At 51.4% G+C, this 13,196-nt stretch overlaps 1 protein-coding gene across 1 annotated transcript; it reads left to right on the top strand.

Moving 5' to 3' along the window:
• The first annotated feature begins 1,271 nt into the window (after positions 1-1,271).
• ADRA2B (adrenoceptor alpha 2B) lies at positions 1,272-6,753 on the top strand. Its single transcript, XM_019556673.1, has one exon. The coding sequence runs from the start codon at positions 2,756-2,758 to the stop codon at positions 4,073-4,075; it is 1,320 nt and encodes a 439-aa protein (XP_019412218.1). The 5' UTR covers positions 1,272-2,755; the 3' UTR covers positions 4,076-6,753.
• Positions 6,754-13,196: the final 6,443 nt, after the last annotated feature.

Consider the following 13,196-nt stretch of genomic DNA (forward strand, 5'->3'; position numbering starts at 1 on the left):
AATAGCTCATGGTGATGTTATGTTAACGTGGGGGTCACTTTGAAATATACCCTTGGATAATGACGATAAACAATGTTACTGCTCCCAGAGACATCAGCCTGGGATTAGACCCATGTATTATGTTTACTATGTGGGCAGTGTAACATGGAAATGTCCTTAACTCTGTACCCTGCAGGACAGGGCGGAGGATCCAGCAGGTAGGACACTGGTATGGGGTACGGGAGACTCTGATTCCATCCCTGCTCTGTTACTATTACTAACATCCTGTGTGATGGGGGGCAAATCACTTTGCTACTCTGCATCTCAGCTCCTTATATGTGCAGTGTGGGTAGTAGGACTTTCTGATTTCTGTGGACCCTGCAAATATATACACATCAAAGTTTATGAGGCTCTTGACTGTGCAGGTGGTGGGGGCTGTGTTTGATCAAAACACTTCACCAGATTATGGACTTTCCTTTGTGTTAAAAATGTATCTTGTTGCTGGGTTTTTGCTTTCTGTCAGTATTGCCAAAAGACGAACCTGTCGGGCACTCAGATGAATCAGTTCCCTTAACTCTGTTCTATTCCTGCCCTTGAGAGCTGCCTCTCACCAGAACCCATCTCCAAAAGCCACCCCTGTTTCAGATTGGGCGATATCCTTTGGACAGAGGGAGGGCCCAAAAGAAGCATTAGGCATTCAGCTACTGGTTTTTAGGAGGAACCATTTTCAAGATGCTGCATCTAAAAAAGGGCTAATTCAATCACAGCCTCCAGAAGATCCTTTGGTTTTCTGTAAGATGTTGGAGGAAACTGTAAGGTGGGAGGCAAAAGGGAGACGGTTCTACATAAGCCTTGGCACCATCATAACTTTGAGTAACCCCAAGGCTATTCTATTTATGCCTGCTAGAGCTTAGTGGAGGACAGTGGGCCCCTCACCAGTCCCTAGGTTGTAGAGCATGGGAATCAGGTTACATTTAAGATGGCTGCATTAGCTGTCTGGAGAATGGCAGCAGGTTTCTTTGTGTCACTGGGTGACAATGCGGGTTAGAACCTTGTCCTTAATTGTAAGAGAGGTTTTCCTGTTCTTTGTTCTTGAGCTACAGTGTGGCAGGGGTCGAATCTGCTATACACCAGACTGGGATGGCAACCTTAGCTACAGACAGGCAGCCTATATAAAAACAGCAAAAAATATTTAGAGAGCCAAAATGGGCTCTATAAGTTCCCGGGTCTTTCCCTTGCAAACTAAAGCAAGATCTCTATCTGCTAACAGAGCCCAGTCCTCCTTCTAGACAGCTAAATAACAAATCATTTTTCACTGGCACCCTGTAGGACCAGGGGCATCATTTTCACTGAATCCATGGAAGCTGGCTTGGCTTTAGCAGGGTCCATAATGGCAATGGTTTATGTCATAGGAGGTCTTGACAGAGTGGTAGACTGTGCTTCAAGGAGTGTGTAAGCTTGGCAGACCCAGGTGGAATAGGAAGAAATTTGCCCAAGGTCACAACAGTAATCGGTGGCAGAGCTGGGAATAAAAGCCAGGCCGCCTGAGCCATGCTCCTGTGCCCTGCCAGCCGTGCCACGCAGCAAATTGCTAATAACTTTGTTCAATTACAACCTATTTCCTCCCAGTCCTGCTGGCACATTAATTTTCAAGGAGATTAAGTTTAAAGAGGCAGGAGCTGCCTGGCAGTGAGCGCAGGGAGGGGAAAGGCAGAAAGAACAGGAGAGGAAGCCTGGCTTCCAATCAGGAGTTGCCGCTTTAATGCCCTGTCGCTCTGTAGCAGTTTAAGGGATTAGGCTCAAACTTTGCAAAAAGACACCCCTGCCGTCCCCCACGCCCCATCACCCCCTTCCCAGTGCAGAAGGCAGCTCTCAGGCTATGCTGATTCACTAAGCTAAAGTAATAGCAGGGCTAGGAGAAGAGCTGCACAGTGAGCCCCCTGCCCAGCCACCCTCTGGGCTGTGGGAGAAGGGCTGTGCCTACCACCTCAGCAGGGCCAGGGGCTGGCACTGAAGTGGGATGGGTGGAAGGCACTGAAAAGCTGCTGCGGTGTTTGCGGTCTCCCTCCCCCATCCATTGTCTCCTCCCTTCTCTCCCCTCTTCTGGTGCCTGCTGAGGGGATGGGACAGAGCATTGGGCTGCCTGACATCACACATCAAGGATGGGGAAAAGCAAATGCAACCCCCACCCTCCCTGCAGCTTATTTATAAAGCAGAAGAGGCTGACTTTCCCCACAGCAAGGCAAGGAGGGAGCAACGCAGCTTGGAGCTGGAGAAGACTCAACTTTCCCTGAGAGGAAGCGGAGGGGTAGGTGGGAGGGGGAAGAGAGAGACTTAGGAAACTTCTTGGGCTGTTGTGAGCCGTTGCCTTTGAACAGAAGCACCTGGGGAGCATAGAGAGCGAAAGAGAGACAGAGAGAAAGCAACAGCCAAAGCTGCAAGCTGCAGCCGTGGAGGGAAGGAAGCTGTGCTGAGAACCAACTGATAGCGGAGAGACAGCCCCTACCTTGCTCCTGCAACACACAGCATGGGGAGCAGGGCACGGGCAGAGTTGCAGACCCCCTGGAGCTCCCTGGTGGATTCCTTTCTGACCTATCACTCCTGCCCTGGATTGGGCATCCATGGAGGCTTCTAATCGCTTGGACCTGAGGCTACAATGAAGCTGTGAGAGCAGGGACACTTGGCTCCCAGTCTGCGCTTCTCTGGGATTTACTCCCTTCTTCTTCTGCAGAAGACCACCTCAACTTCTTTCCCTTCCACCCGGCAGGACAAAGCCATGGACAGCCCTGAAGGGTACTCTGTCCAAGCCACTGCAGCCATTGCAGCCATCATCACCTTCCTAATCCTCTTTACCATCTTTGGCAACATCCTGGTGATCATTGCCGTGCTCACCAGCCGGTCCCTCCGAGCCCCACAGAACCTCTTCCTGGTGTCCCTGGCAGCTGCAGACATTCTGGTGGCTACCCTCATCATCCCTTTCTCCCTGGCCAATGAGCTGATGGGCTACTGGTACTTCAAGAAAACCTGGTGTGAGATTTACCTGGCCTTGGATGTCCTTTTTTGCACCTCCTCCATCGTGCACCTCTGTGCCATCAGTCTGGACCGCTACTGGTCTGTCAGCCAGGCCATCGAGTACAACTCTAAGAGGACCCCCAAGAGGATCAAGTGCATCATCCTCATTGTGTGGATGATCGCGGCCTTCATCTCCCTGCCGCCCCTGATCTACAAGGGGAACAAGAAGGACAGTCCCCCTGGCAGACCACAGTGCAAGCTCAACGAGGAGGCGTGGTATATCCTTTCCTCCAGCATCGGCTCCTTTTTTGCTCCCTGCATTATCATGATCTTGGTGTATCTCCGGATCTACCTGATTGCCAAGCGCAGGAACAAGAAGCCCACAAGCAAGAAGAAAGAGTCATCTAAGAATATGACTGGTCCCACCTTGGAGACTTCAATGCAGGAGAAACTCTCCAAGCAGCTGGACGCAGAGGAACTCAATGGACATCAGGTGCCCATCAAGGAGGGTGACCAGATGGGGACCCCTCTTCCTCCTGCAGACAGGACGTCTCTTCTGAGATTACAAGAGGAGCAGCAGCAGTCACCACTGCCAGCCGTTACCAGCCCAGGTCCTAACCAGTCCCAACTGGAGAAGAAGGAGTCTTCTGGCTCCAGCCCGCTGGAGCGGTCCCCTCATTGCAGCCACAGGCAGCGCAACGGGCACCCGCAGAGCTCTCCAAAGGGCATGGACACCCTGGCCACTGCCAAGGGGGAGGTGCTGCTGGTGAGGAGGGTGAAGACCCTGAGTGCCAACCCTGGGAAGAGGAAGACCCACCTCAACCGGGAGAAGAGGTTCACCTTTGTCCTGGCAGTGGTGATTGGGGTTTTTGTCCTCTGCTGGTTCCCCTTCTTCTTCCTCTACAGCCTGGGGGCCATCTGCCCAGAACTCTGCAAGGTCCCCAACAGCGTGTTCCAGTTCTTTTTCTGGATTGGCTACTGCAACAGCTCCCTAAACCCTGTGATCTATACCATCTTCAACCAGGACTTTCGCAAGGCTTTCAGGAAGATCCTCTGCAGGCAGTGGACTCAGACTGCCTGGTGAGACAAGAGCGGAGAGGTGGGAGACTGTAGGTAGTGGGGAGAGGGGTGGCTAGAGAGAGGAAGGAGGAACTGCATCCCTTCCACCGACTGTGTTAAAAATCCTTCTATTTATTCATTGGCTGATGTGTTTGGGCAGGGGATTCAGGAGTGCATTTTAAAGACTTGATTTTTGGATCAGCCTCTGTTTTTTTTTTTTGAGCTGTCTCTCTGTTGTTTCCTGCAAAGGGTTGAAAAACCAGAAGCTAGGGCTGTTTTGCCAACATGTTTTATACTGAGTAGGGGAACCCTGAACATGTGAATGATACACAGGGTGGGACAAGGCAACCCCTGCTCACAAAGTCTGCAGGTGGGAGTGGGTGAACAGCCTTTTGGGTAACAGAACTAGGGGTCTCAGCCAGTGCTGGGATGCAGATCTCTCCCTTTTGTCTTGTGGATGAGAAGTTGGATGACAATATGTGTGTGGATGTCAGGGGGGAAAAAAGTCTGTCAAGCCTCCCTCTTCTTTCCTGCTCCCTCCTCCTTGCTTAGGCAGGCAATGGCCAACTCAGTACCAGGAACAGCTGCCCTGTGCCCTTTTGTGTCAGCAGAACCCATGATCCCTGATGCATTTGCTCAGCTCTCAAGTGCCAATGAAGAGCCACTGCAGCAAGGGCTTGAATCTGCAGGGCTCTGTTTCATGAGGGTCAGGCAGCCAAATCACAGCTGGCCTGGCAGGGTGGGGAAGGGAGGAGTTCTGAACCTGTTCCAGGCTGGGACCCACATGCCCCCTGTCCCATGTATCTGAGACCCACCTCAAGTTTGAGATCTGTCCCTTCCACCTTACCGAGAGTCAGCGAAATCCCCCTCCCTGGTCTAGCTGAGATATCCAAGACTTCCCCTTTCATCTAACTGGGATCCAGCTCACTGGGATCTGCCCCAACTATTGCTTTCCTGCTTAACAGCTGAGTAAGTGTGAGCCTCTGGCACCATACCTTGATCCCCAGTGCCAAATCCCACTGGCAGGAGCCCTTGTGTGGACAGCTCTCCCACAGCTGCGTCCCACATGCCAGTCTGTTGAGTGTGGGCTTACAAAGGTCAGTGGCTTCTACAAAGGAGTGGTGTCTACATTAGCGCCCCCCACTATTGCCACCCTCAGTAGACCTACTCTGGGGTTAGCAGTAATGAAGTCTAGGGTGGGCTCAGAGTGGCGCACACAGTAGGGGCTGTCACACTGGATGGGACTAAGAGGAGACAATTTTCCTCTCTTTGATTCCTTTTTTTTCTTATGAAGGGAAGGCTCTTCCTTCCTTTCTTCTCTATCATTTTCTTTATTTTCTACACATGCTATGTTCCTTCCCTCTTCCACATGTACCCCAGTCCTCCTCACCTCTCTGCAGAACCCAGCACAAAATCTGTGCTCAGATTTTTCTGTGAAACTGGAAGTTATCAGGGTCAGTCCTGCTCCTGCCCCCACCTCCCTTGTATTTTTTGGCCTTATGGGTACTCCAGGACTTGGTCATGATTTTGCCGCACAGCCTCTGACACGTCACTTCTGGGGTCAGCATCTCCTCTAGTGGTTTGTCTTGCCGCTGTTCATATGCCTCCCCCAGGCTGAACCAAATGCTCCCTCCAAATTAGATTCTGTTCACGAGGTGGAAAGCAGGCATTAAATCAAAACACCTTTAGTATGAATGCAGGTGGGGGAAAAAAACCCAGATAGTTAATCAAGGAAGTGTGAGTTGCTTTGATATTGTGTTTCTGTGTTTGAATCACTTTAAAAAATGACATTATAGTCTAATTTTGCACATCAGCATTGGAGCTGGGAGCAGGAGGGAGACTGCTGCTTTTACACTTCTTGGTTATTGTGGGGTCTTTTGTGTAATCTTCCCCCGTAGAGCTATGTTTAATAAGAGCAGATCAATACCCATGGTGTGGGTGTGAGCTGTGTCTCACCCAAACATGCCTGCTCTGATGGGATCCAGAATCTTGATGAGTTGCCCTTGGCATGGCACACTGGGGGGTTTTGTTGGTTTTTTATTTAAATAATCCTATCTCACTGTAAGCCCTTTACAACGCCACGTGCCATGATCCCCACTTTGCAGGTGGTCAAACTGATTCTCAGAATAGAGCAGGGATGCACTAGGTGTCAGGCAGCAGGAAAAAGAAACCAGGCATCCTGATTCTCCATCCTGGTCCTGCGGACACACCAGCTTCAGCTGGCTATTGAAATTGCAATTAGGCGGTGAATTTTTAAGCACTTTGATATTGTCTGTGGCCTCCACATTGAAATTCAGTCAATCCTCTTGGCAGGCAACAGAGAAATTAAGTGTCCTGTGAATAGGCTTTGCCTGCCTGCTGCTGGGAAAATAGACCTGGAGGAACGGAGGAAACTGATTGCTTGCTGACCCTAAAAATATCAAAGGGGACTGCGGGGTGGGCTGGCTGTCCCTAAACCTGTCATATAAGCGGGCGGATGCATCCAACTGGCCTGGTGTCTCTGACCATCCGTTCCCATGGAGCAAGGAGATGGCATACAATGGGGTCAGGGGTTGGGTGCCTCTTTGGACCATGTGTGAGTCTTGCTGCCTCATTGCCCCTTTTCCTAATGGAGGGAACTGTGTTTTGCCCCATGTCCGGTGTGCGGAGTGATGTTTATGAAGAGTCTGAGCTATTTTGACAATAAAAGATATTTTGTAATAAGCCCACGTGTGCACTCTTTGAGGGCCGTATTGATGCACGCTGCTTACCCAGCATCTCAAAATGGGGGTGTGAAGTGCTTGGTTTGCAGTGGGGGAAACTGAGGCACAGGGAAATGGTGTTATCTTCACTGAGCCCAACAAGTCATGCTTGAACCAGAAGCACGAGCAGTTCTGGGGGACCAGTCCCACCCTCAGTTCCACTCTTCTTGTACCTACCCCCCTTTCTGTAGGAGCCAGAGCAGATCCTTGAGCAGTGTCATGCCCATGAAGGGTTAATCTGACCCTGTGAAAGCCACTGCCTTCAGTGGGGCTAGGATTGCACCCCTATCACACTCCCTTGAGGCTGGACTCTTGGGCTGTCTGGGCAGGAGGGTTTGAGTGCATGTCAGCCCTGGGGCACACAGCAGAGGTGGCTTGGGGTGTCACAGTGCACCCCAGTGCAAAGCTGACTCCTCTGTGGGGGTATCTACAGAGTTACAGTTACGTCAGGGAAGGACTTGAATTCTCCTTAACTCTTTGACTGGTCTAGGGAGCTTGCATGCTTCCTTCTGGCTTGGGGAATGAGGGGAGATGCGTCCCACTGAGGCAGGAGAAGGAGGTAGTGACCTCGTGTTCCTACCCAGCTGCACCAGGACTCCTCATAGACCACTTGACTTACCCTTTCTGACCAGCTGTGCATTGCCGGGTCTTCCTGAAGAGCTATTGACTCACTCTCTCCACTTCGGGAGCTGGAACAGAGAAAGGAACAATCCTTCAGCCAATTGCACCCTTGGGAGCCTATCCATCTCTCCTGTGAGCACATAACAGGCTGAGCTCTTTCTTGAGGTCTCACACAATGGCACCAATCACACTTTCCTGCACTGTTAAGCCTGAATCTTTACCTTATAACCACCCAGGTCCCCCTAACATAGGCAGGGGCCCAGCTCACCGCACACTGACATCAGAGCAAATCTAGAGCCCCTCAGTCAAAAATCAGTGCTGTAAAGCTGGTGGAAAGGAGATCAGGCCCTTCCTGTAAACCTGTAGCTCCCATACCCCAGGGCAAGGTCCCACATTGCCCTTTACCACCGATTCCTCTCTCTAAATAAAGGGACAAGGCAGCTGGCCAACAGCTGATCCTACCAAAGGTATCTTGCCTGGGCAGCTCTCTCAGCTTGGCAGTCCTCATCCCCAGATCCAAGCAGTCCGTAAAAGCTCCTGCATTCCCACCACCCTAGTTCTCAGGTCAGCCATTGGCCACAAACCCTGCTCTTTCCTCCCATAACCACACTCAGATTTTTCTTTTTTTCCCCTCCCTGGGACCAGTTTGTTTGTTTAAAGTTACGTGAACACATTTTGACTGCCTGCGAGTTGGCTCAGCGAGGCAACATGGGAAGTGAGCAGCAGGGCCGGGGGAGAAAAATGTTTGCGGCGAGAAATGGAACAAAATGTTGCAAAGGTCGAGATCAGTTATTTCTGGAATGACAGGCAAAAAACAAAATCCCCTGTAAGATTCAGGGAGCAGGGCAGCCTGCCTAGACCCTGTGCATACTGTAGGATCTGTCCTGGGTGACTGACTTGTGGTTTATTGTAGGGTAATGGATGTAGGTTGCAGGCAATGAGAGCGGTCAGTGATATGGGTACACAGCATCTAAAGCAGCCCCTGCCCCAAGGGGACTTCTGTCTTAGGCAAAGGCTGGGAGGGGAGACACCAGTCCAGAGAGCTGTAGCATCAGTTCCTGGTACTGAACCCCACTGTCTTGCTCCCTCTCTAAGACCCTATTCATTAGCTGACACTGGGCATGTCTACATATTCATTAGTGTACCTTAGATACTGCATATTTAGTTTAGTACTTGCTTAATAAAGTGCAAACTAAATATGGAGTAACTAGAGTTACTGCTCAGTAGCACCGGTGCATGGTTATTTTGCGATGCTTACTGTGCATTAGCCTAATCACACTGTGCAGGAGGCTATTAGCACAAGTTTTAACCAACCCGCTACTGCGCAGAGTGATTAGGCTAATGCGCAATAAGCATCTTATGTAGATGCACCCACTGTCTCCCATATGTAAAGAGGAGATGATTGTCTCCCCAGTTTACAGAGGCGACAACCTATTTCTGCTAATGAAGTTATCACTGTTTCAGCAGTTCCTGGGTCTACTGGGACATTTTTTTTAACCTCGTTTGCCTCTTTTGGAAACTGGTGCAAACTGTGAATCGCTCCACTGCAATCAGCAGAAGCAAACTTGATGCAAAGAAGAGGGGAACCCCGGCCTCTGTGCTAGGGAAGCCCGTGTCCTGTTTGGGACATGCTGTCCAGGCTTGCGAGGGTGGGGGTGCCATGGTATCACCCCAGGATGGCCTACTGTCTCCCAAACGCCCAAAGCTGCCAGACACCATTACACGCCTGTGTATTTTGACACAAGGATTAGACCAAAGTGTTCCAGACCTTTTGGATCCACATAGGCCACTTTGGCATCGGTTTCCAGTACGGGGGCTAAATGAACATTGATGAGGGTTGTTTTTTCCCTCTCCTCTTTCTGGTTTAAAAATGGGAAAAGGGGGGAAAGTTTGGAGAGGAAACAACCCCCCCAAATCTGGATTGAACTCAAGTGCTTCCTTTGCGAATCATCCCTCTGGGCCATCAGAAACTGTCTGGCAAAGTTTTGGATAGTTTTGATTTTCCAGTTAGCTCCAGGCATGATGCATAGTCACAGAATGCCCTGTCCCAGCCCTGCAGGCGCCACAGGGCCCAGGCAGGACAGAGATCAAGAGAGGAACTGGGGTGGAGATCAGGGGCTTGGAACAAGGCCTCTGTCCCCTGCTGGCAGCTCTGCCCCTGGACAGAGCTGTCCCCCCGATTATGTCCTGCTGCATGGCTATTGCCACACAGGGGTTAATTCCTGGAGCTGGCACAGCTCTCCTGAAGCTGGGGGCTGCTGGGAATTGTTGCTCCCAGCCTCCAACAGCTTCCCACACATTTTACAAGGTCTGCTAGTCTTTGGAGAGCAGGCAGCACACCTTCCAGCTGGAGCACAAGGTCCTCACAGGCTCCAGTGGGCAGGAGCAGTTGCTGTCCGGTCTCTTGCTCCCCACTGGGGTGAGGCCTGCTTTGCTGATGCTGTGAGGGGCTTCATGGCAGTGACTGGGAGTTGCATCCTCTCGTCTCTGCTTTTTTCCCTCCATGAACACCTTTGCTTCTGCCTTCCCTTCTCTTCTTCCTTCCCCCTCTCTCCCTCCAATGAAACATGCCCAACCTGCCATTTTTTTACTCTCCTCCTAACCAGGTGCTCAGCTCCAGGCCCCTTCGTCTCCAAGGCCACCCATCCTAGGCTCAAGGCCCAATTGCTTAGGGTGGTACTGCTCCACTCTGGGGGGTTCAGATGAAATGAGAGAGCTAGAGGACCCCCAGGGGGTGAAGGAGGAAGCAGTTGCTTGTCTTCACCTCCTTTTTCTCCTCATAGTGAAAGCACTGAATGGCACACAGCCCTGAGGACTGGGAGCTGAGGGAGGTCAGGAGGGAGTGAATGCTTATGGGAGGAAGCTGTGGCTTCTGCAAAGATCTGGCAGCATGCCCATGGGTCGCCGGTTGCCCTGGGGTGTGGTTCTGGCTGGAAGAGGTTGAGCCCCAGCGCCCCAGGAGAAGCTCTGCTTCCCTCAACAAGATTTGTGATGAATTCTCTGCCAGGGCTCCCTCCCAGCAAGCCCACATGGCTGTGGGACTGTCCTGCCTGCCCAGGGGATCACTGGCAGTCATTAGGACCAACTGCTAATCACAGCTGTATACACTGTGGCCTGCTTAACCCCTCGAGCATCATGGTGTTTTGCAGAACCTGATGAATGCACAACACAGTGCTAGAGACTCAGGGGCCGATCCCAGATGCACTGAGTAGTCACAGCCTGCAGGAATTTCTCTGGGACTTGTTGGAGTTCAGCACTGCAGAAATTCAAGTGCTGTCTTATAGGGCCTGGCTTTCAGCCTTGTGGTTGAAAGGTTTAGCTCAGCATATGGCGTTGGGAACCAGTTCCAGGCCTGGGTTCCTGGCTTATTAGGACACTGCCACTGGCAGCCCTGCTACAGAGCTGAGGTTAGACATGGCAGGGGACTGAGTTTGCCCCCAAAGTGGGCTTATCCAGGGTAGACATTAGCAAAGCTGTGTAGCAGACACTGGCTCAGCATCTGCCTACGCTGTCCCTGATCTGTGGCTTCCAGGACTTCCCTCTCCGGGGCTCTCAGTGCAGCCCTCTGCGCCAGCTCAAAATCCAATAAAGCTCAATGTTTCTGCACACCTTTAACTCAGTGTCAGCACTCCCTGACATTGATTTAAGGTGGCTGTTGTGCAGTTTCATATCAATGAACACAGCGCAGGGACAGCCCCTCTGCTGGTGCCAAGGGGCCAGGGGCTATGCTGATTTACTCCTGCCACTTCACACCAGCTGGGGAGCTGGGCCAGAGTCTGTCAGCATGCCTGCCTACAGGAAGGAGCCATTTCCATATTCTGGTGACTAGTGAGGATGGTTTATAGCGAAGGCAGATGAGACAAGCAAATCATCTGAGCTCAGAGGCAAGAAGCCATTACCATCCTTCACACAATAGCAAGGCAGCGTGCACGCGGAGAGACAAAGCAAAGCACCGACTTCCCGCAGAGTATCTCAAGGCTATGTGACAGAGCCCTACGCTTCTCCTGCACTTCTGTTTACCATCGCACAGTCATGACTGAATGAGCAGCCTGCAAGGCAGAGCTGTGCTGCTCTTTCCACCTCACTGATAGGGACCCATAGCACAAGAAAGGCTAAGTGACTTGCTCAGGTCCTGCTGTGGGTCATTGGCAGAGTTTGAAGTTGTCCCAGGCAAGGTGTGGGGATTGGGCCATGCTGGCTGTACTGCTCTCCCAGCTCGCAATGGTGAATGGTTGCTGCAGCATGGCGCTTGATTGGAAGATCCAGAAGCATGGACTGCTTCATTCCTTGCTGATATAGCTGGGTGCAGTTGGTGGCCATCATAAAGTAGTACTAGTCTGACCTGGGCAGACAATTTTGCCCTTTGCTCCCTTCTAATAGAGTCTGCATCAGTTTGGGTGAGATTCTGGGCAGATGAAGATGGCTGCAGCATGTCATTGGAGATGAATGAAGGGTCTTGGTTCTTCCTTCACACATGATAGTGTCTGTCAGGGCTGAGGTCTCAGGTTTGAATCCTGACACAAGAACCTGGCTCCAGCTAGCAAAGAAGCTTTATGTTCCCTGCTGCTGCCACTTGCTGTGTTCTCTGCCAGGCACGTAGGCAAAAACCACTTCTCTGCCTGGTTGCTCCTCCCTGTGGCCTGGCCATCAACCCAGGCCCTTTTTATCCTGTCTTCTTTTTTTGTATGGCTGAAGTAGATACAGAACAGCAACTATAATTTTACATTTAGGTAGTTGAGCCAAATGATTGGCTCAACTGCTGGATAGGCATCTGGCTGGGGTCATCTGAAGCCAGTGCTCTTTCCTGCCTATGCAGGGGGTTGGACTGGATGATCTATTGAGGTCCCTTCTGACCCTAACATCTATGAATCTATAATTGCATCAGGAGCAGCAGAGTGTATTGCTGTGATACCTGCTTCATATTTGTGGATCAGACACTGAGTTGTTATATGTTCCATGGTCTGTTCTGAGTGACCACAGTTGCACATTGGAGAGTTTTTAATTTCCCATGGTTTGTGTGGATATGGTTTAGAGTAGTGGTTCTCAACCTTTTTTCTACCAGGAGCCATTTGCAAACATCGATGGCAAGTCCCGACCCAGTGCCCCTCATTCCTGACTTGCTGCCCCAGGCCCCAGCCCTGCAGTGTGTGGGGAAGGAAGTGGTGAGTAAAGCGGGGGGGGGCACCAGCTGCCCCTTGCAGGCTGGAACTTCAGTGGGGCCACGGTTTTCCACGTTTTTTTTCTTTAAAGGCAAATCCATTTTTAAAGTTTGTTCACAACCCTTTCATATATAGTTTCATAGTTTGTAGGGTTGGAAGGGACCTGACCAGATTATCAAATCCAATCCCCTGCCATGGCAGGAAAGAGTACTGGGGTCAAACGACCCCGGCAAGGTGTACATCTAACCTCCTCTTAAAGACCCCCAGGGCAGGAGCCAGCACCACTTTGCTTGGAAGTTGGTTCCAGACCCTAGCCGCCCTGACAGTGAAGTCACGCCTCCTGGTATCGAGCCTGAATCTCCCCTCTGCCAGCTTGTGACCGTTATTTCTTGTCACTCCTGGCAGTGCTCGGGGGAACAGGGACTCCTGCAATGCCTGCTGGTCCCCCCTGAATAGTTTGTAACGGGCCACTAGATCCCCCTCAGCCTTCTCTTGTGGAGGCTGAACAGGTTCAGGTCCCGTCGCCTCTCCTCGTAGGGCCTGCCCTGCTGCCCCCGATCATGCGAGTGGCCTCCTCTGGACCCTCTCCATGCTGTCCACGTCCCTCTTGAAGTGCGGCGCCCAG

This window comes from Crocodylus porosus, unplaced genomic scaffold (genome assembly GCF_001723895.1).
Source record: "Crocodylus porosus isolate Cpor-Errol unplaced genomic scaffold, CroPor_comp1, whole genome shotgun sequence".
NCBI classification, from domain to species: domain Eukaryota; kingdom Metazoa; phylum Chordata; order Crocodylia; family Crocodylidae; genus Crocodylus; species Crocodylus porosus.